The sequence below is a fragment of the Buceros rhinoceros genome, unplaced genomic scaffold, assembly GCF_000710305.1.
Source record: "Buceros rhinoceros silvestris isolate BGI_N320 unplaced genomic scaffold, ASM71030v1 scaffold2629, whole genome shotgun sequence".
NCBI lineage: Eukaryota > Metazoa > Chordata > Aves > Bucerotiformes > Bucerotidae > Buceros > Buceros rhinoceros.
The window spans coordinates 1-22,570 of NW_010430731.1; the positions used below are offsets into that span (position 1 = coordinate 1).

General features: G+C 43.8%; 1 protein-coding gene across 1 annotated transcript in view; it reads left to right on the forward strand.

The window, feature by feature from the left end:
* Positions 1-7: 7 nt before the first annotated feature.
* LOC104499594 (bone morphogenetic protein 7-like) overlaps positions 8-22,570 on the forward strand; it is a gene marked incomplete at its 5' end in the record, with an annotated part of 45,024 nt that continues 22,461 nt past the window's right edge. The window contains 2 exon segments of the mRNA XM_010143119.1: positions 8-169; positions 171-288. Coding sequence (XP_010141421.1) covers positions 8-169; positions 171-288 — 280 coding nt within the window.

Sequence of the window (22,570 nt, forward strand, 5' to 3'; positions counted from 1 at the left end):
GATCCTCTCCATCCTCGGCCTGCCGCACCGCCCGCGGCCCCACCTCCACGGCAAGCACAACTCGGCCCCCATGTTCATGCTGGACCTCTATAATGCCATGTCCGTGGAGGAAGGGGCGGCGGGGGCCGCCGCCGAGGAGGGCGAGGGCTTCTACTACCCCTACAAGGCCATCTTCAGCCCCCCGGGGCCGCCCCCGGATCTTCAGCACCCAGGGGCCGCCCCTGGCCAGCCTGCAGGACAGCAACTTCCTCACAGAGGCTGACATGGTCATGAGCTTCGTCAACCTGGGTGAGTGCCGGCCCTCGGCGAGGCCGCGGGGCTGGATCCGGGGGGACCGTGCTGGGGGGAGGTCCTGGCCACCAGCGGGAGGGCAGAGGCTGGGGGCACAGCTGGGCCAAGCAGGGAGCTGTTTCCGCAGCGGGGCAGAGAGGGAGATAGGTGGCAGCCCACTTGGGTGAGGAAGGACAGGTAGCGGCCCTTGGAACGGTGGCCGCTTTGCGAGGCGGTAATTAAATGGCAGCAACGCGGAGCGGGCTCTGACTTTCCGTCACAGCATTTGGACAGCCACAAGCTCTCGCCAAGCTCCACCCCGCACACCGACGCGCGAAGTACTTTGTCGTCTTCTCCCTCTAATAGTTACTTGCTGCACCTCAGAAATGGGATTTACAAGTAGGAGTTGACCAGAACAATTAGCAGGTACGTTCCGCATCCCACATCACCAAGGAAGACAGGAAACCCAGGCAGGACCATGGGTTTCAGCACGGCTCCCAGTGCCAGGCAGGTGCTCATGTGGGATGCAGAGCCACCAGGGCTGCCCAGATGGATAGTCCGCCTGCGGCACCCCTGCGGCACACTTCCTTGGCCGAAGGGGCCGAGCTGCTTGCGCGTGTTTTCCTAATGGCTCGAGAGGGATTCCACAGTAAATCCTTATTTACTCCTGCAGCTTTTTCTGTTGACCCCAGTTCATGCAGCTAACTCGCCTCTTTTCACAAGCACATGTGGATGGGTTTATGCAAATGACACCAAAGTTGGCTGCTTTGTGTGCACCTCGCTAGGCCTCTCTAATTGGATGCCATGGCCCAATCTGATTTCTCTTTGCATGCTGTAGATTGCCCACCCGTGTGGACTGACTGGGCTGGATTTGAGTAAAACCTTGTCGGGATGAGCATTCTATTTTAAGTATATAATTAGAGAGCTGGTTCACGCTATCCATTTTTAGACTCGTCTTGTGCTCTGAAACCACCACCCATACAGATTGGGTGCCTGCAAGCTCAAGACAGAATCCCAATAGTATTTCCAGAACAAGATCAGAGTTTGTGCCAAACAAAGGGACACGCAAAGAGAAAGGGGAGCCCACCTCTGGCACGTAACCCGCTAGAGGTTACAGACACTCCCATCTCCAGTAAATTCTTTCTGGATGTCACCAGTCTGGACACTTCCACTGTCTGGAACTTCAGAGGCAACAAAGATTAAATCACCACCTCTCTAATCCCAGTGCTTGAACTTAACTGAAAAAGGTCTGTAGCTGTAAAGGCTCTGTATCACACATTAGTAATTATTAGACACGGTGGCCTTGCCAGCGCAATTCTTGCGTGATGGGGAGATACAGGATGCTGTGGAGATCCCAGTTTGCATAAGCTGCGCCTCCTTATTAACTGCCATCAGCGTCACAGTGGGAAGCTCAGAATGACATCTAGCCTGGGGGCTGCGCTCTTGGAGAGTGCTGGTGCTTTCCATTTGCAATTACAGTGTTTGTCTAATTGCTGCTAGATACTTAAGCTGATCAGCAGCGATACATATAAAATCAAATATTTGAGCAGCCAAAGTGCCAATGGAGGCCAAATATTTGACTTCAGAGATAAGAGTGATCTTGCTAACATTGCTCTCTGAGGTTCTGGGGTCCTACACCATGTACAACCAGAGCACAGAGAGAGTCCACAACAGAAGACAAAAAATCTGTAAGTACCTGATGGAAGGAGTGGAACACTGGGGAGCAGCTCTGCTCCTGGGTGTAGTTCTTGACCGCATAACTTTCATCAGTGAAACTGCAGCGCTGCCATCCTGTGCTTCCTATGTATGGAAGAGCCACCTTTGCAGCCCACGGATCTTTTACATGAAAGGAATTAATGTTCAGGTCCCTGATTATTTTGAATACAATGGAGTGGAATCAATCCATGAACTGTGAAATAAAAATTACATTTGGGATATGTCTGTTTCTATGTGGGGACTTTTTATAGAGCAGGTTTTGCCTGTGTAAAGAGTCCGTAATCAGTAATCGACATCCCCATGTGATGACTACAGTGGATAGGTTCATTCATTTCGACCTGCTGGGTTTTGTAGTCGGCTTAGAAATTCCCAGGAGTTCTTTATGCTAAATACTTGAAAATCATTTTATTTAATTGCTGCCAGCGTGGTCAGTGAGTAGTAAGAGCGCAGGCAGAATCCATTTGTTTTAAGGAAGACAGGTGGAATTATGACCAGCGAGGCACTTTTCGGAGGTGTATCTGTGCTGGTTTGTTCCCCTGTCAACAGTGCACACCAGGACGAGTTTAAAAAGGACAGAGATCTGTAACAGCTTTTTTCACTGCTGTGCACACCTTTCATCCCATTATAGTCATCGGTCTTTCATCTTTGCAGGACAAAGACAGGCTTGTTTATGGACGTTTTAATGAATTAGAGCAGCCAGTCTCTGCCATATATAGCCAAATACAACACCTGCTTTGATACGTGCAGCTTTCTATGACATTCAGGGAAAATTAGAAGATCTATTGTAGAACTGCTATTTTTTTTGAGACTTTCTACAAAGATCCCTTTTAAAGAGGAGATGAATTGCTAAATGCAGACTGTAGTAAGCTGTGTCCTAATTTTGTAAGAGAGACTCTGTGAGCATTGCATTTCACAGGTAGCCTTTTATTACTGTACTAGAGCCATCACAATGAGGAAGTGTCGCAGCATAATGAAGTTTCATCTTAGAATGGAGGAAGTAGAAATGAGTAAAGAAATAACACTTTAAAATTTCAATAAATAAAACATGTTATTCCAGGCTTCCAAATGCTAATCTACAAACCTTCTTTTTTTCTTTATTCATATTCTTCATCTATCCAGTTGTACAAGTTTAGAAGAAAAAATATTTAAACAACAACAAAAAATATTTATAATTGCAAGATTTACTGGGCTACATAGTAAAAACATCAACAACCCCCCTACATGTTCATTTCCATGATGATACTGTGTGTATTTATTCACAGTGGGTATCGGTAGGGAGGAACCCGAATACAGGTGCTCCATTTCAGGGTTATGTTGCAGGGAGCTTTGGAGTAAGCACGTAATGTTACTGTAAGATCTTGACAAATAATTAGGTTTAGATTTATAACGAGTTAATTCACAGGCTACATTTCGTCTTCGCTTACACCTGTGCTAAGATGGATGGGGAAGGGATTTGTATCAAGAATGAAGATACATGTAAATTAAAAGAGAATTTGGCCCCAGTGGTCTGACTAAGTTAGTCAGTTAATTACTGGATAATTTTATAAAATTTATTACTGTAATTTCAGTGTGTGGAATTTCGTTTCAGATCCTGTCCAAGTACAGCTTACAGACTGGTCCATTTTAGGAACTGAAAAAATGCAAAACATTTTTTGCCCTAGTTTAATTTCAAGTTTATAAACAGCAACCAAGGAGTAAACATCCTCTAGACTACTTAGACCCTCTCTTCTAAAAATAATTGAGTTGTCCTCATGTGGGTAATCTTGCCTTGGTAAACAGACTTGCTTAGAGTATTTTTTAAAAGAGTCAGCATGAGTGATACACAATTCATTAATTTGTCTCCTGGTCAATTATAAAATGAACAACATTGTTTAGTCCTGTTTAATGTTGTCAGAAAATAAGGGGTGGGGTGGGGGGGGAGGAAATTAGTCATTCTTGGAAGGAGCACATGAAAGTGGCTTTTGTTAATGTAAATCAAGGAGCTGAAGAGCCCCCAAGTTTCCTTTTATTTCATACCATCTGGCTATCCTTTTTGTTGACAAGTGCTTGGCATAGAGAACCATCTCTCTGCCCTTTAATAACAGGCTTTAACACTGTAGGGTATTAGAAAAAGATTCTATAACAGTTAAAAAGTTTCCTTGGGGGAATACTTTATAAAGTGAGCAGGGGCTGCAGGCATTTGCAGCTGTAACCTGGCTTGTGTTAAAATTTGGAAGGGGCTGCCTTGCATTCCAGCTCACTACAGGCCTTCATTGGTGTACAGCCAAAGGTTAATATAGATGTCACACAGTTTTTCTTTGGAGAGCCTCAGATATAAGAGTACGCGTACAGCTGTGTTTTTAGTAACCCTTTCATAATCACTTCTTTTAAACCTCATTTTCCTGCTTATATAAATCAAAGATTTTCAAGGATATTTGACCTGGATTTGAACTTATTTGATCTTCACATATTTCCCACTTGAAACAAAGCAGATTAAATGTTAGCCCTGGGTGCCTGGTCATGATCACATGCTCTGTCCATACATTAGACCAAGCCCTCGGCTTTTTTTTTGTTCTCCTCCACCTAGTGCTGTTAGAAGCTCTCAAGCCTGAACAGGTACATCCTGTAATTGTTTTGGACAGTATGGATATAGGCAACACTTGGTGGAATACAATTAGCTGAGGGAGAAAGCTTGCAGCACACTAAAGGCACGAAGTACACTGACCGTGCAGCATGGCACATATTCTTTGAATGTATAGACCTGTTCTAGAGAGAAATTAATTAATTTTCTGATTTTCCAGTGCAAAATGGCAGAACAGAACAGAAACCATTTACCTCTGCCACAGGGGCATGGTAGCAGCAGAGAACGGAGCAGCCGAGGACAGATGTCCTCATGCAAGGAAAACGCACATGGAAATCGTCCCCATGCACTCGCACGCTTCCGCAGCGGCTTGATCCCAGCAGCAGGGTCTCTCATCTGTTCCCACACGGGCTGTCCGGGGCGGGGTGGGGGTGGGGTGAAGCCCCCTCCGGGAACTGTAGTTTAAAACCCAAAACACAACAGCCTGTAAAGGGCTTTGAAGGAGACAAGCCTTGATGGCCAGATCTTGTGATGCTCGTAACAGGAGTTAGGCACAAGTGAAGCGTACAGGACCTGCTCCCACCCGCGCTCGGCTTGCCATTGGATCTGCTGGGGTGCGTGCATCCCCGTCCCACCTTCGGCAAAGGAGGTTTAAAGGGCTATGGGCAGGCAGCATGAAACCGAGCATTACGTTTTTGTCTGTAAATAACCTTGAAACACATTTTTGGGTAGGTGGGAGAGATGTGTGAGAGAAGGTTACACAGGTGGTGGGAAATATTAATTAAAAAAAAGATTATAACTATTAAAGCCTTGTCAGGGCTGCTGACAGGCTCCTTTTAAATAGGACACTGCAGTGTTTCAGTTTAATACATTCTGGCAGTGTCACCGGGGTTAAGGCTAATACTGGGATGTGTGGATCCTGTCATGTTATTGTCAGGAGGAATGCAGGGATTAGCTTTAGAAGTGGTGGTGGGTGAGTGGTGCAGCTGTGTACACTTATTATAAAAGATTTAAGTCCCACTGGTAAAATCAATATATTAAATTGCAAGAGCCTCTGTTTTTAATTAGTTTAAATCAAATATACTGTTAGTGCCATTATGGCTTCTATCCTTGGACCAAGCGAGGAAATGTTAATATTTATATGGAAACTGTTAATTTGTGGTTTAAAAGATAACACATTTCGTTTTACGCATCTAAATTGTTCTAACTGGATGAATCCCAGTGAGAAGTTGCAATGATGGATGAAGTCATCTGAGCAAGAACACAAGTAAGCAAAGTTTGATAGCACACCAGATAAAGAGGTATCACCTGTTGATACACAGCATTAAGAGAACATGATATTTTAAGCCTTTCCAGTGGTACAGTCCTCCTCTCTGGGGCCTGCATCAAAATATGTGAATTAGGTAGATAGGTATATGTATAAAAATAAAGTATGCTATTATATCTATATATTTCTTCTCTAAAGGGAAGGAACTTCTAAGGAAATGAGATGTTTAATTTCAGGATGAAGATTTTCATTCCACAGCGGTTTGAAGTAAACGGGACTAATCGCATGGCTAAAGTTCTGCAGACGCATACATTTGAAAAATGAAAACCCAAGAGAAAATTCTTGGCTAGGTCTTCATTGGTGGAAATTCTCTAATTTCTACTGAGGCAGGCCCTACGGTCTCATTGATACAACTGTACGTCCAAACTAATTCCCATAAACTTCCCCTTGATTTACACTAGCACAACTGAGAACAGAATTGGGCCAAAGAACTGACCGTGTTGAAACAATGAGCATGCAGTAGTTTCTGTTAGAGCTTCAAACAGCCTTCTCTCCTAATCTTGAAATTGTTTTTGAGGGAGGTTTCCTTTGCTGCAAATAGTCAAAACATGAACTAGCTCTTATTAGTTGCTGCTTGTCATTATTAGCCCAATCCATGTTGTTGAACTACAGCTGAATTCCCGTCTTCGCAACAAACAGAGTTTAACAAATAATGCTTGACAAAAATGTGAAACTGGTATTTCTTAACCCAAGACATATTTCATATGGAGAAACTGCAGCGATGAAAGATTCCTGGTATCAAAATATCTGAATCACAGTACAAATAAACAGTGTGTTGTAAAGACCGCAGGGCCAAATTCCGTGCTGGAGTAATTCCACTGAAGTCAGTGGAGTTGTGCCAGGAGATAAACTGCCGTCTAGATTTGCTTGGTGTACGTGTGAAAAAACCAGAAGTGCTTAAGGTTTTGTCAGGAAACCCTTTGCTAAGAAAAACGCTGCAGGTAACAAAGTTTGAACTGATTCTAATGCAGATGTCTCTTCTGGAAATCCTTACTTCGTTGATGAAAAATTCCAAGTTTGCCTAGCCCCCGTTGTTTGGGTATCCATTGTACAATGCCATTACTTACACATGGACTTACCTGATGTACCGCAGGTAACATAAGAGGATCTGGGGTGTAAGCTCCTATGTGCAAGCCCTGCAATCCCATACCTTGCACATTCCTTTAAACAGTTGTGTCGACAGTGAAAACCCTTTGGTGATCCAGATTGAGTGGGTTGAATTAATGGCAACCTTAAGACTAGCAGTTTTATTGTAATTGCTTTATTGTTTTGGAACCAAGACGCTTACAATCCAGTTCCTGTGCAAACATGTTTAACGTGTGTTAATGTGTTTCAAAACCAGACCCTCTCCACAAAATTCTGCTTTTCATTAATTGACATCAGTAGCATGGTACAGTGTTTGAAAGCACTGGCCAAATATAAACTGTGTTTCTAATTTCCTTACTTTCCTGTGTTTGGAATGCCAATGTTAATTTGTTCCCGTGGAAGAGTGAGAGCTGCCAACCACACTTTTTTATAAACGGCTTTACAGTGCAGGGCTGCCAACATTCAATGATATTTAGGAATTTTCATGATGCTTTGTATGTAATGCTTGTGCGTGTATGTGTGAGAGAAATAGATATCTGGGATGTTGAACAGCACAGCCAGTGATGGTCAAGGCAGATGTTGGAAGAAATTTATCCTCTGAGTAGCTGTTACTTAATGTTTCTTCTCTCTGAATAGTTTTTAATGATCTATCAGATATTACGCAGCATGTTCCTTCTGCCCAGAAAAAGCTATTTTGCAGTGAATTTTGTTGCTAACTATCCAAACAGTTCTACGGTTCCGTCCCTACCTCCCACAGTTTTAGCTATTTATTAATAGATGAGCAGGTCTTTTGTTTATGTTGCTATTCTGATCATTATGAACTAGATGGTAAGAATGTGATATTACTCAGCATGAGAAAATGTGAAAGTAGAAAAAGCTGCCACAACTAAGGAATAGGGGGATTAACGGATTTTGATTAAAACTGCCAACAGATAATTTTTCTTAAGAAGAATAGGAGTAGCTAGATGAAGTAATTTGCTCTCTTAAAGAAATTTGAGCATAATAACCATGGTTTCTTTAGTGGTATGTACTGTCTTTGTACATGAAACAAATGTGAAGTTTTCTTTAAACAAATTTCTTTTAAACTGATGATGGTGAAAACAAGGTCTGTTTATGTACTTCTTTTATTCCTGGAGGATATTCAAAATACAAATCGTTCATGTTCCAGTGGATTCCTTCTAATGAGGGCTATGGTTTATCTCTCAATTTTCCCTCTTTATTGGAACAGGTGCAGTGTCTGCCATCTGTGCCAGCCCTGTGCTATACCAACAAACAAAGTGTTGTTTTGGTTCACTGGATTTAAAAGTCTCCAGAGAGTAAAGAAATGAAAGAGAAAGAATTTAGAAAGTGCCTAGTGAAGGAAAGGCACTTCAAGTAATGTGATTTGTCACTCAAGTCGTTCTGTAAATTACCTTTAACTATTTCTAAACTGTTTGAAATTTTTTATCCGTGGAGTATTAAGTTTCTGTTGCATCTTGGAGGTCCCTCACTACTCTTTATCAGTAACTTCCAAGTTAGACTCTTTTGTTTTCAGGTTGAATTAAATTTTACAGGAGTAAAAATTCCTTTTTTCTTGCTGTAAAGTGGAAGAATTGTAAATTTTCAGTTTTTCACTGTTTCTGATTCTGCCTCATTTAAAAGATACTGCAAATAGCCATCCAAGTTTAAACAAGATTATCTTGTAATTAGACAGACAAACTCATAATTATTTAAGGGCTAAACCAACAACAACCACCCTTTCAGGTTCATTTTGACAGTGTTTATCCAGTGTATCTGGAAAGGCTTACAATTAAAGTGCCTGAAGGGTGGGGATGAGATTTTTCAGCATGCAGTCAGTGCTACCGGGTCCACCTGGCCTGGGAAACTATGCAGGCTTTGTAGCAGAGAAAATCCTTTAACTTAGATCTTCATAGCGAGCTCTTAAAAGCTACCTTCCTTTAAAGAAAAGGAAAAAAAAAAAGCTTGGGGGAGAGGGAAGGCACCGCTTCCCTCTAAATAATAATTAAAATGAGAAGTGCCTTCTTAAACTTTTTATGAGAAGGGAACACCATCGTGCCGACCAGGCTGATAACCTCCCTGTGCATAATTTTAAAAAAATTTTTGCATGTTGTGCGCAACAGCCTTTCAAATGAGCAAAAAGTTTCCTGTCATTAGGCTGCAGCCTGCCAGCGCATGCTGCTGGTCTGAATTACACCTCCATGCAAACTCACTGATGTCACCAGGCCATATCCTCAGCTGGAGCCACCTGGCACAAGGCCGCCCCAGCAGTGAATTCACCACAGTTGACACCATCTGAGGAGCTGGCACGATGTCTGTACCAGGTTTGGGGGGCTGTAAATCAGGGTCAAGCTTTGACTCTTGCAAGAGCCACTGGGCCAAATCCTGCCTTCACTCGCCTTGTTTCGGTCCTCTGATTTTGCCAGTTGTTCTTCCCACAGCACAGTGGCAGTAAAACTTTTTGAAAGAGACCAGAAGAACCCTGGGAGAACTACTAAAAAATGCTCACAAAATAATATAGCATCAGTAGTTGGGAGTTACAATTCTGAAGGAGAGACAGGTTTCTTACTGAGCAAGGATTAGGAGCAGGGCTGGTAGTATTTCAGTGCTTGCGTACCTGAAGGGCTCAGGGACTTTAGTGAGTCCATCAGCACCCCGAGGGAAAGCAAGTTCAGGTTTAACATTTAAATGGAACATTAAAAATCACTGTAATTTAGAAATTCTGAGTTTTGGTGCTTACAATTTAGTACTGGTCAAATACTTTTGTATTTTCACAACAATTTATTTACATCAGCCAAGTACCTGTAATGTCACAGATGATAATCATTCACCGCTAATGGGGATCAGTTCCTAATTGTATCTGTCCTACCCACGTACTCAACACTAGCAAGCTGCTCCTCCCCTGGTTTTCAAGGTTAAAACTTAATTGCTTCTATCACTAAAAATACTCTCAACATTTTAATCTTGCTACTTTTATTTGTTTATTGCTGTGCAGTAATTATAATCCCACAGGGACTTTTTAGATGTTAATAAAGAGTACTGCACATCACTTTTCCTGGAGCTTGTGTGGCACTATAAACATCATGCTGAGTTTAAATTCCCCTCTCTGACCATATCCTTAAAAAAATCCAGCATTTGTTAAGAGAAAGGAGGGTATTATTTTTTTTTCTTAACAAAAAGAACTAGAAAAAAAAAAAGAAGGAACTTCAGCCTCACAATCTGCTAGCTACATAAAGCAGTAAATGTTCAGCTGAGACAGGGAAAAACCAGAACTGCTGGAGATTGGTTGTTTCCTTTTGGAGGAAACGATAAATGTGCCCACTTGTATTTTAACAACGTTACTACTGGGGCCCCTAATTACACAAATATACTTGTAATAAACTGCAGAATAGAAGAGCTGAAAAAGAATCATTCAGCACAGATCTTTCTCTACAACTTGAAGCTTTTGAGTTACCACTCTTAAATCTTGGCCCAAATCAGAAGGTGAAGATACTCAGCACTACATGAAGAATCATTTGTCTCCTGGGACAGGTGGAGAGGAGAGGCAAATCAGACATGTGGTGTAAAACTTCTCTCATGGGTGAGAACGCAACTTTGTCCTCTGCAACAGCTCCTGCAGCTCGGTGGCATGCATTATAATCACGTTACAAGAATATTAGACTCCATATCCACAGAAATCTCTGACCATTACGCCTCATTAAAACCTGACACAAGGAATACGGAAATACATGAAAGAACACAGAATGATGCAGAGGCATGGTCAAGCAAACCTCACGGTAACTGGCATTTTGCTTATTAGTCCATGCCTGTGAGATGAGAACTGTTTCACTGACAATGTTACAGAGCAGGGGGAAAATCTAAGTCAGAGCAGCCAATACACTGAAAGCCTTTCCTCCCCATATTGGCTGTTGAGGGCCAGCGAGAGAGTAGTGACTGATAGGCAAGAGACTGAGCTGGAGAAGAATGATCTGAGTTCCTGATTCTGGGGAGACACGTTCCTAAATGCCACACTCTCATTTCTGTGCTGTTTTCAACGCTTGCACGCAACAGGACATGAACTGCATTCTCTTCATTCATACCAAACCTATGTGAGGACACGAGGGTGTATTACAAGAGCTGATCTTTTACCCCAGCACTGCAATTGCAAAATTGCGTTTGAAGACACACAAAAACCAAAACAAAACAGAAAATGCTGTTGTTAGGGGCTGACTCAGGAGGCCTGGATGGCCCAACCCTAGTGAGAGGCTCAGCACGAGGAATCCAGCCCTGTGATCCGCAGTGTGGTATGCAGGGCTAGGTGCTGCTGATGTCACCGATGGGCTTATCTTGTACCAAAAAAAATTTCCTCTTGTATAATAGGGTTCGTGGGTGGGAATTAAACTGAAAATATATCTTCTGCTAACCTTCAGATGCTGTTATGCCTGGGGCGTTGGCCACCAACATTTAAAGTGTAAAGAGGACAGGCACATGCACACACCCTATACATGCATATATATATATATATGTCTTCTTGAGGACAGTTCTGAAATAAGTATAAACTTGCCTTTGCTGTAAAACACTAGCATTTTACATCTACTAACAGAAATATGTGTGGGTATCATCAACTTACAGATCTTTAATACCCATGGTTCTCAGGCCCGTATACCAAGTGATTAAAAGAATATACAGCCCTCTGCCTGTTTCTCAATAAAAATAAACGTGTTGCAAAGCAAACACTCCTAGAAAGTAACACATACGCTACAAGTCCCATCACAGGGAAAAGGGCAGTGAGTGGCTGTGCGGTGGTTGGCAGCTGCTGGGCAATGCCCTCCTCTCCAGTGCCCGTGTCTCAAACCCAGGAGGCTGTGCTCGGTGCCCCACCTGATCTCAGCTGTCTTGGCAGCATGGAGGAAACGTGATGATCTCAAAGAAAAATGTGAAATAGGTCACAAAGTCCCAGTTTCATGAGGAAGAGCGCTCTGGAGTATCGTTTTAAGCAGTAATTGAAGTCTCCTCTAATCATTATTTTCCAAAAGGTTTCCCCCCATCCTTCCAAACACTGTACTTTGACCTAGTAAGCCTGGCTTATAGAGTGTGTTAGTATCACCGGACCTCCCAGGTCCAGAGCACTTGAAAAACATGCAATAGATGTAACAGCATGGGTGTGAGACGAGCTCGGCTCTTGCAGGGATTGCCCCTCCAGGGCAGATGGACTTTCCCCTGAATAGTTTGTTGCCCCGTAATCTCCCTGCCCAGGCCTGACCGAGAAAGGCGCAGATATTTGTTTTTGCAAAGACAAGCTTAAAAGGTCCAGCTGATTGTGGTCTTGTGGCACAGCTTGGAGTGTGTACATTCCAAACTGAAATTTTGCTGATTACAATCAAATGCCGAGATTCTTATCTGATGGCACCATGTCTGATATCAACTGCTTATTTTGTAATATCCCACAAACTGCTTTCTCAACAGAACTGGAATCTGGGATTTCAGCTGAGAAATCCAGCAAGTCATATGGTTTCAAACCTAGAAAACTGCTTCTTGAATAATTTTCCTTTTATCGCAGTAAATCACAAAAAGGCCTCTATTCCCTACGCCTGTGACTCCTGCCGAGCCCCTCCCAGAGAACCTGTGCAGGTGTAGACCCACACTCTGGAATATTGGGGGGAATGCTGGTATTGTTGTGGCAGTTAAAGGAGGATTAATTAGATTTATAGTATTTATCTGGGCAGCTATTCAGTAGATGAAAAGAAGTCTAATGCAAATGAAATGAATAAGCCTTCAGAGGCCAGCGTGCAGTCACTTCTTCACTTGTGTCCCTTACATGGTCAGTGTAGAAATGGGCACGTTCCTGTGACAAAACTGAGGTATTTGAAGATTCCATTAGCTGAACTTTCTCTTTCAAGCATTGCCAGTAGATGTACAATATATACACGTGTTTTTCAAAGACTTTTATTTTGAACTCAAGATGTGAATCTCTGGTATTAAGGAAAGCAGAACAATCCTTTATTTAGCTGCACCTGCACCTTAATGCCTAATGAGTTTAGTCTGATGGAATCCAGACCTCGGGAAGGATTATAAATTCTCATTTGATTTCATTTACTTCTAAAATACCTTAAACCAGCTGTACCAGTCCAGAATCCAGTCCTTCTTTCTATATCAGTTTTGCAAATGTTGTTGAATTTTTTCCTGCATTAAGTAACTTTATGCTATACAATAATACACCAGTAGTAATAAGGAGCAGAAGGCAACTTGAAAAAATAATGTAGTGGAAGATAATTAGCACCATATAAGCTTGAAAAGCATCAATTTATTAACACAACTTTCATAAAATTCTTCATGCTCTGGAAGCAAGATTTGGAAAAAATTGGAACTAAGTTGGTAGGCAATATCTTCTCTCAGTGTCCCAGTGTAAGGCAGAGGAATCTGGCCTCACAAATGTGGATCTTCCCAGGATTACTGACTCAGGCTGTTTATTATGAACAGAATCTAGTTTGTCAAATACAGTTGAAACCTTCTTAGTCTGCCCCAGTGTAGTTACTGGAATGCAAGAGCATGATTCGATGCTGTTGCATCTCTGTATGATCAAACCATTGCATTGAAGCATTACTGTATCACGATTTGTTTTTCCTCTGCGTGCCCTCTGCACGTGCCGCCTTGCAGGTCGAGGTGCCTGTGCCGCAGGTGCCCAGCTTCTTGCAGAGGTGCCTTGTATTGACACTGGGGTATGAGCAGACACCCTCAGAGGAGCAGGGAAGCTTGCAGTGCTGCTGCCCTCACCCTCCAAGGATGAGCACCCTTCCAGACTATCAGTCACTGGTGGGTTGTCTTCCTTTACCTGGGGTTCGGTTAGAGCTGGCTAAAAGCACTTCAGGGAAACTTTCTTGCCTTCCTCTAATCTGAAATTTCATAGAATCAAAGAATTGTTTTAGTTGGAAGAGTCCTTTAAGATCATCAAGTCCAGCTGTTAACCCAACACTGCCAGGTCACCACTAAACCATGTCCCTCAGCAACACATTGACACGTCTGTTAAACCCCTCCAAGGATGGGGGCTCCACCACTGTCCTAGGCAGCCTGCTCTTCCTTTTGGGCAAGAAATTTTTCCTAATATCCAATCTAAACCTCCCCTAGCACAAACTGAGTCCATTTCCTCTCTTCCTATCACTTGTTGATGTTGACCAACACCCCCAGGTCCTTTTCTGCTGGGAAGTTTCCAGGCACTCTTCCCCAAGCCTGGAGCATTGCATGGGGTCATTGTGACCCAAGTGCAACTTGGCCTCGTTGAACCTCAGACTATTGGCCTCAGCCCATCGATCCAGCCTGGCCAGGTCCCTCTGTAGACCCTCCATACCCTCAAGCAGATCAATACTGGGACACCTAACTTGATGTCATCTGCAAACTGACTGAGGGTGCACTCAATCCCCTCATCCAGATCATTGAGAAAGATGTTAAAGAGGACAAGCCTCAGTACTCACCACTGGGGGACACCAACTGTGACCAGATGCCAACTGGATTTAACTCCATTCACCACCACTCTATGGGCCTGGACATCCAGCCTTTTTTTTATCCACTGAAGGGTACACCCATCCAAGCTGTGAGCAGCCACTTTCTCCAGGAGAAGACTGGTTCAAGCTGAACAAGAACTGTTTCACACTTGGAAGCTTTCCAGAATAACCCAGATCTTTTTATTCCAAAATCTGCGTTTCATCCCAAATAGCCCATTTTAGGTTTCACTGTGGTAGAGTCTCACGCTGCCTCTCACCTTCCTTGGCTGAACACACATTACTTCTGACTAGATCTGTTCAGCCGCTTGTCTCTCCTTCCCTGGGCCTGGGGATGTGTTTCCAGTTGCTCAGTGCTGTGTGTACAAGCAGGCAGGGCAGACTGCTGGGTTTTGCATCAGGGATTTTTTGAGAGGCCTCCAGCCTCAGAGCAGGTTGCAGGAAGCACCTTAGGCTCCATTTGTCTGCTGGTTGGATTAGGGGATTATTTTTCTCAGTGAACCATATTGTCACTGACTTTTCTCCCGCTTTGTGCTCTGCAGCCTCCTCCCCCTTGAGACACCCATCACCCTGCTTTCTCCTCCAGACTGGTACTACCCTTTTCTGTGCTGTGGCTGCCACCTCAGCCACCACCATCCCAACCCTCATCCATGATTCCTCTCTCTTCTCCCCAGGCTGCCACTATCTCCTTGACCCTTGGATGCACTGCCAAAATGTGTGACTTGGGGTTCACACCTAAGGCTGACACAGCTTCCCTGTGAAGTTGGCCTTACCAGATACAACTAACTCATTGACTTCACAGCACCGGGAAAGCAGCCTTGCTGTCCCCCAAACTACAGAAAGACGGTGAGCAGTGTAATGCAGCTGTCACCTCTGTTCAAAGAGGGAAAAGAAAAATATATTTCTGCATCTTCGCGTACCTCCCACAGCTGCATCCAGAGGATTTGGGGTTTAGGGGATGTGTCAGACAGCAGCGCGCCTCTGCTCTTAGGCTGTGTTATTCCATGTTACGCATTAGGATGCAGACAGAAAAGAAAGCAGGAGTAACAATGAGCTACTGCCTATTAGTTTGCTCACTGCTCAGTTTGACTACAGGGACATTTCTAGAAGAGGGTGCAGAGAAGAGCTAGGATTGCCTTTGGTGGAAAGGAAGCTTTGCAGCTCCCTTAGCCCGTGCTGCGCAGCCCCTGGCTGGGAGCTGCTCTCCAGGGGAACACCCATCTGTCAGATACAGAGAGAGATGCAACAGGCCCAGCTGTTGGTGGTGCAGCCTATCGGGGGTAAATACCAGCCTCGGTTAACCCTGGTCCTGGTGACAGCAGGAGAGATGGAGACATTCTGCGATGGCCACAACGCTGGCCAGCTGGGAGGACAGAGGAGGGGCTGTGTTTTGCAGTATCGCCGCAGTCTCCAGCTTGCGCCTCTGTCTCTCCAGGAAAAAAGCCACTGCCAAGGTGCTGGGAAAGGGGGAGCGGCTGGGGGCAAATCCCCAGCTCAGCACTGTCCTGAGTCCTCCCTGCCCAGTGAAGGGGGAAAGATTTGAGAGGCTGGGGGAGGTCCTGCAAGAGATTTCCTTGTATTGGATTCCTGGAAGATGAAGGTAGAAATAGAGGTAATCTGTCTAAAGGAACAACTTCATGAACTCTCATTTATTTCTTCCCCATTTTGCCATTCCCTCACACACACCAAATCCCACAGCAATCCTAAGCACGTTACAGCAGCTGCAGATGGATTGCAGCACCATGTGCTGCCGCGTTTCACGTGCTAAGGCTGTGAAAAAGGTATTCTGAAGAAACACAACTCTTCCCTGCTTATTTAACTTTGCTTTCCCCAGATACACATACAGACACAGTGAACTCAGCATCAGGATTGGCAGCACGATCAGTCTGTTTACTATTAGGAGAGTTTCATGTTCACAGAGCAGTACCTCTTGTAAATTTTTCACAATACCCTTCATCTAGCCTGGCTCTGATCTCAGCAGAGAAACCACAGCGTAAGTGGGTACCGATCAGGGCACGCTTGGAAAAGAAAATAGATTACCTGTGCATAACCTGTCCAGATATTTCATGGATGTTCTTTATGGAGAAATAGTTTTACCATCTGGCATTGCCTTAAAGTGCATGCAAACAAATCCCGGCATAGGAACATCTCCACACGCAGAAGGCGGCATGCACACTTCTCTGTCCTCTTCCTCCCAGATATGATGTTTCTCCTTTGCCATCTACCATCCTGAGGAATTTTAACCTAAAGTCTCCTGGGACAAGAGGATGTGGTGACTTGCAGCATCGTCTCATCCCTCCTCCGCATTCCTTGCCGCACGGCTCCCAGGGGAGCAGGTGGCTCCACATCGCTCTCCAAAGCCCTGCCTGAACCAGGTACACCACCAACCCTACAGCTGGAAGACCATCAGAAAGGGCCCAGGCGTTTTGTTAGAGAAGTAGCAATTTCTACCCTCAGCAGTCGTAGCTAGCTGAAGTTTAACTTGGTCAGGAAGAACTTGCTGCTGCTTCAGAGATAATTAAACCCATCTTCCCTCAACCCGCTGTTTGTACACACACAATGATACCATTGTTCAGAGTCATGCAACACATATGCTGACATTAAAGTGTTTAATCTTGTAGTACAGTATTCCATTATTTTTTGGACATCTGTACATGATAGAAAGGGTACGTATTAAGGGATTTGTTGACAAAGAAATGGCTAATGCTGATACATGTGAGGACTGAAAGGATCTTTCCAAGTTGCGTTCAGCAGTAGGGAGATTGCTCCTTCCCAGACCCAAAGCCTGGCACAGATGTGATACGCACTGTTGCTATTACCACTTTTCAATTTATAACAAGGAGTCAGTGTTTAGAAGAATTTTGGAAGCTCCCTGCTGGGTTTGTGGCTAGGTGGTCTTGCTGGCAACACCACCTTCATGCTGAAAGCTGAAAAAATGAAGTGATGGCTAAAGGAAAAATATTAACTCCAGAGGATTTGGTTCCCCCCCGCCTTTCGAAGCTAAAATGCTTACCCCAGATCACTTCGCAGAGTGAGCACTAAAGAATTTCAACCCCCCACCCCGTTTCTAACTTCTGGGGCTGGGGATCAGAATTTATGAAGCCTGGTTTTCATATTTGACATGAACACACCCGTGGCTAGGACAGGACTTTACCCCACCACACACTGAATTTACTAGGCAAGAAATACCTCAGCGCCTTTGCCTCCCTTTACCTGGCTGTAAAAGGGGTACACGAGCATCGGGTGCAGGTTCCCTTCTGCTGAGCGCTACCTTGGCTCAGAGCAGCCCCTTCTGCAAAGGGCAGAGGGGGACGAGACCATTAGGACAGGGCTTTAGCAGATGAGCCCAGACCCCCGCAAACGCCTGGGAGTCCTGGGCCTGTGGCTGAAGGACAGGCTGCATTTTTAGAAGTGGCAGGATGGCAGCAATCCCTGGCGATGGGATGCATTAATGAGTTGTATAAAAACCACGGACTATTTTCCTAGTAATCTTATCTCAGACCAAAATCAAGGGCGCATTTGTTTTTCCTTAGGTTTGTCCAAAAACCTGCAGTACCTTTTAGATGAGTTGGAGAGCTGCAATCATCCAATGGAAAAAAAATCCCTTTATCATTCTTAAAAAAAAAAAAATCCCGTCACACAATGCAGGATGCTTACTCCATTTATAGGACTCCCCATTTATATTCTTTAACTATTTCTTCAAATATTTATTTAACTGCTGCTTTAGCTGCCTGATGTCAACATGTAAATCTTGTAGACCAGAGGATGAAGCAAATGAAAACCAATCATGGAACTTCACATTCCCAAACTCTTGCCATTATAAATTCCCTGCCACTGTCCCGGTAACTCTTGCTGTCAAGGACAATGAAGAGGGGAACATGTGCCTTAGCAGACCGTAGCCTGGCACAACACTATTGCCGTCTTTATTATTCTCCCCTTTTTCCTCAGAAAATTATAAGGACTGACTTTGCACTTCTTGCTCAATGGGGAATCCTGCTGAGCCCAGTAGGCTCTTTCAGCTGTGGAGACTGCTGGATCCTTCCCTAATTGGTTCCCTCCTTCTTGAACCTCACTAACATAAGCAGAAAAAGTCTATATTTCGTAAGTGACGTGGTTTTCCACCAATTTAGAGACAAAGAAGTGCAATGTACAGAGGGAACATTTAATGCCTGTTAATTAGAATCCCAACAAGAGGTCTCAAATTTGGCATCCTGAAAATTTACAGCGCATTTCCCGATTGTCACAAACCCAGAGTCCAAGGGTGGTCCTGCCGTCCCTCCCACTGTGCTGGGAAGTCCCCAATCCTCCTCCTGCTACTGCTGCTCTGGGGGCACTACAGGGAGCCAGGTGAGGATGGGATTCACCTGAAAAATCATCTGGGGAAGGGAAAATTATTTTCCACTTGAATCCATGTAACCAAGGAAGACAGCAGCGTGAAGCAGTAGAGAGGAGTGGACCTTCCCTTTGAAAGGGAAAATGCTGAAAGTGCTGAAAATGCTCAGGAAGCCCAGGTGGAGCTGGGGGTCCCAGGGCAGACTGTTTCTAGGAATCTCACACTTTACACTGAAGTGATGCAAGAAAGCATCTGAAGTTCTGGCTTCAATCTCACAGTGTGGGGATGGAGTATGAAATGGTAAATGAAAAGTAAACTGTCTCGGAAAATTCAAACAAGATTTTGCACTGCTGGATGAAAACGGTGTAACTCAAAGCGTAGTTGGCTCTTTCATGAGAACACTAAAACTAAAATCAATCCTCTAGCTCACTCGACAAACCAGCCAGCTCTGAAGAAATAGCACTTGTTTTCTGTAGCTCTGCAGCTGTCAGAGCAGACAAAGCCTTTCCTACCTGCTAAACTCACCTATATGACTTCTTCAGTCCCTGGGGCCAGGGGGGCACAAGTAGACTCTGAAAACCTTTTGGACCTTGATGGTGGAGGGTGGCAAATTCTTTTTTTTTTTTTTTTTGGCATCCAAATCTCTGAGGGGTTTCTTAGGCAACTGCTGATGGCTCTGCAGCCAAGTCTCCTGCCTGGCTGAGAGGCTGAGGCAAAGGGGTGTTGTCTTTTGGAATCTATTTTCCTTTGACTTATCTTTCAGTCTCAGGAATTCAGGACCTTTAATCTATTTGAGATTAAAGTCCTTTACAAATCCCTTCTGGGCATTTTGGGGAGTAAAGAAGTTACAGACACCCTACTGCACATTCCTTTTGGTGTTTTTTTTCATTGTAAATGAGAAACAAGTAGCACTGTAGTGTGAGCGCTACAATAAATGAGACAACTACTCCTAAAGTGCCTTATAAAAACAATTAACATATTAGCAAGTCAAAGTGTTAACCAGAAAATTTAAGTTTTTACTTGTTTAAATACTCAAAATATATTCCAAGTGCATCACCCAAATGTGCCTGGGAGGAGGAGCTATGGAATTACCAAAGCTTTCCCAGTTTGGCAGCCCAAGCACAGAATCTATTCATTTGGTTTTACTTTGCTTGTGAAAAAGAGAGTTTTCACATCTTCAGAAATAAAGAGCCTAAAATTACTTAAGTAGGTAGATTGGCAAGAGTAAGGCCTCCCATGAAATCCACTGAAATTAGGGGAAAGATTTCTGTTGACTTCCCTGGGGTTTGGATTAGCTCTTTAATGCTTCTGTAATAATTATTTTTTCACACAGTCATTCTTGGAAAATTATTGCTGTGATTCACCGATTCTTTGCTTGACACACAGAGTTAGGGGTTGACATTGTGCTGCTGCGCTCGGTACCAAGTCTAAAATGGTTTCCTTGGTATGTGTAGAAAGGAACAACTACTGCAGGCTACGTCTCCACATAATCTTCGCTGTCATGTGTCATGCCTTGCCTGCCATCAATGCGTATAACTAAACCAGTGCTCCAACCAGTGTTGGCTCCAGAATTAGCTCAGGTCAGCTTTTCACTTCCCAGAAGTGATTTACAAAGTAGCTGAAAATAGCTGGGTCTCTTATTTCTAGTCTCAACACATTCTGTTGTGAAAATGACCAAACGTGGGATCAGTTCAAGTTTCCCAGTTTATGCTGATGCGTCATTTGCTTTAGAAGTTTGGGTTCCCTGCGCTGTTAAACCAGGATCTCAAGACTTTCTGTCCAGCGTTACTGTTTGGGTACTGGTTTCATCTGTATTGCTATGAGCTCCAGCTGTAACTACACTTTTCCATCTCTGTATCTTAACGTTTTCAAGTTTTGTGTCTGAAGAGTACACTTCAGAACACGCCAAAACAAGTACCAGGGCTTTGCTGACATTTTATCTCCAGCTTTCCTGTATTTTTGGATCTGATACCTGGCTACTTCACACCTGACCACATGTATCCACCGTATTTTCTTTTAACCATCCCTACTGTTGCACAACTATGCGTTCCTGCCTCCTCTTGCATCACCACAATACCACAACAGTTGGTTTGGAGAGACAAAAGACTTCAGGGAGATCCGAGCCCTACCTGTATCAGACAGACGAGTGCAGTCTGTGCAGCGTTCAGATCGTAGACAGATAGTCAGGGCCAGGCTTTCAAAGTTGCTGAGCTTACTTGCACATTTGCCACAGAGGTGTGGCAAATTTACTGATAACCACTAACCTAAGATATGTGCTTGTTTTGTTTGGATCACCTTAATTGTCCTGCACACTTTTTGGTGTCTTGCTTATTTTCTCACGAATCTTTTGTTTGCCTCCGTGCTACAGCTCTCGGATACCATTGTCTTGACCTTTCCTTTCCCAAAGGACTCCGCCAAAGGGAGTGTCTGGGGAGCCCCACCTACCATAGCTACAATTAGCAGCTACACTCACCATGTCCAAGAGTTATCTTGCACCAGCAGATTTTGAGCCATGTGTTAAATCAGGTCATAATTTCTCTAGAGTGGTTGTGCTTCAAAATGGGAGACCACTTCTAGAAATGAGGAGAACATGCATCACCTGAGAGTGACTGTGGAGTATTTCTCTAGGAGAATCCACTGCTTTCTCACAGCTAAGGCAGACAATCGGTCTCATAGCAGAATTGTTTTTTCAAGGGTGTTCTTCCTTTTCATCTTTCATAACCTTTGATTGCAAATCCAGAGGTTTGGCTTCCTCTCCAAGCAGCTGCCTTGCCAAGGCATTTGAATTGTGACAGTTTCTGAGTTGGAATTTCCAATGTTTGAAATTAGGAAATGGGCCAAAACCATTCACCAAAGCCTTTGGGTAGTAGTGATTTGTAAGCACTGTGAACCGTGGGCAAAGATGAGTTCAAGTTCTTAGGACAGGAGGGCTATTAAGTGTACCCAGCACACAGCCACATTGCTTGATGACTCAAAGGAGCATTTAACAGATAACGGCTGACAAATAGCTGAGATAAGTCCTTCCAGAATGACTGAAAGGTTCTCATGGTATGTTGTGTCAAAAGGGCTCATTGACTTTATAGATCTACCTCAGAAACTACAGTCACATTCAAAGAGCTGTAGCAATTTGCTTGACTGTTTTGGTGAATGCTTAAATTATCACTGTCCCCCCTCCCTCTTTTTTTCTTTTAAAAGCTTCCCCCATTCAGACTTCTCAGGTAATGAATTGGAAATGACCTAGTTGCACTATTGTCAAAGGTCTGACTAACAACCATCAAACCCAGGAAACGGAGGCTTCTTGAGCGCTCCCCTGCTTACCTCATGCTGTTGTGCTTAACGTATTACTGGGGTCTACAAAAAGTGCATGATCATATATGCTGTACCATATGGTCACAAATACCAACACACAGCAGCATGAATTAAGGATAAGATTTCAGCCTTCATAATGTAGAGTCTTGCTTTTATGAGTTCAAGTCAGACCCTTAACATTTTTTTAACATAGATTTTGGTGTTTAATTATGTAACAAGATTTACTGCAGTCATCTAACAGATGTTGATTCAGGGTCAGTGTTTCTCATAAATTAGTTCTGAAAGGATTTGTTACTTCTGGGTCAGCAGATAGGTCCAGAGTGCAAAGAAAAAGGGGAAAAACAATAAACACTGAGTTGAAGGGTTTCTCGGGATTCTTTCTTCAGTTACATATCCACATATTTTCACGATCTTAATGACTGTAGCCACAGGAATGTTTGCTTTAACACTAGAGATGGCTCAGCCCAAAACCCTATATCCAAACATCTGCAAAGCAT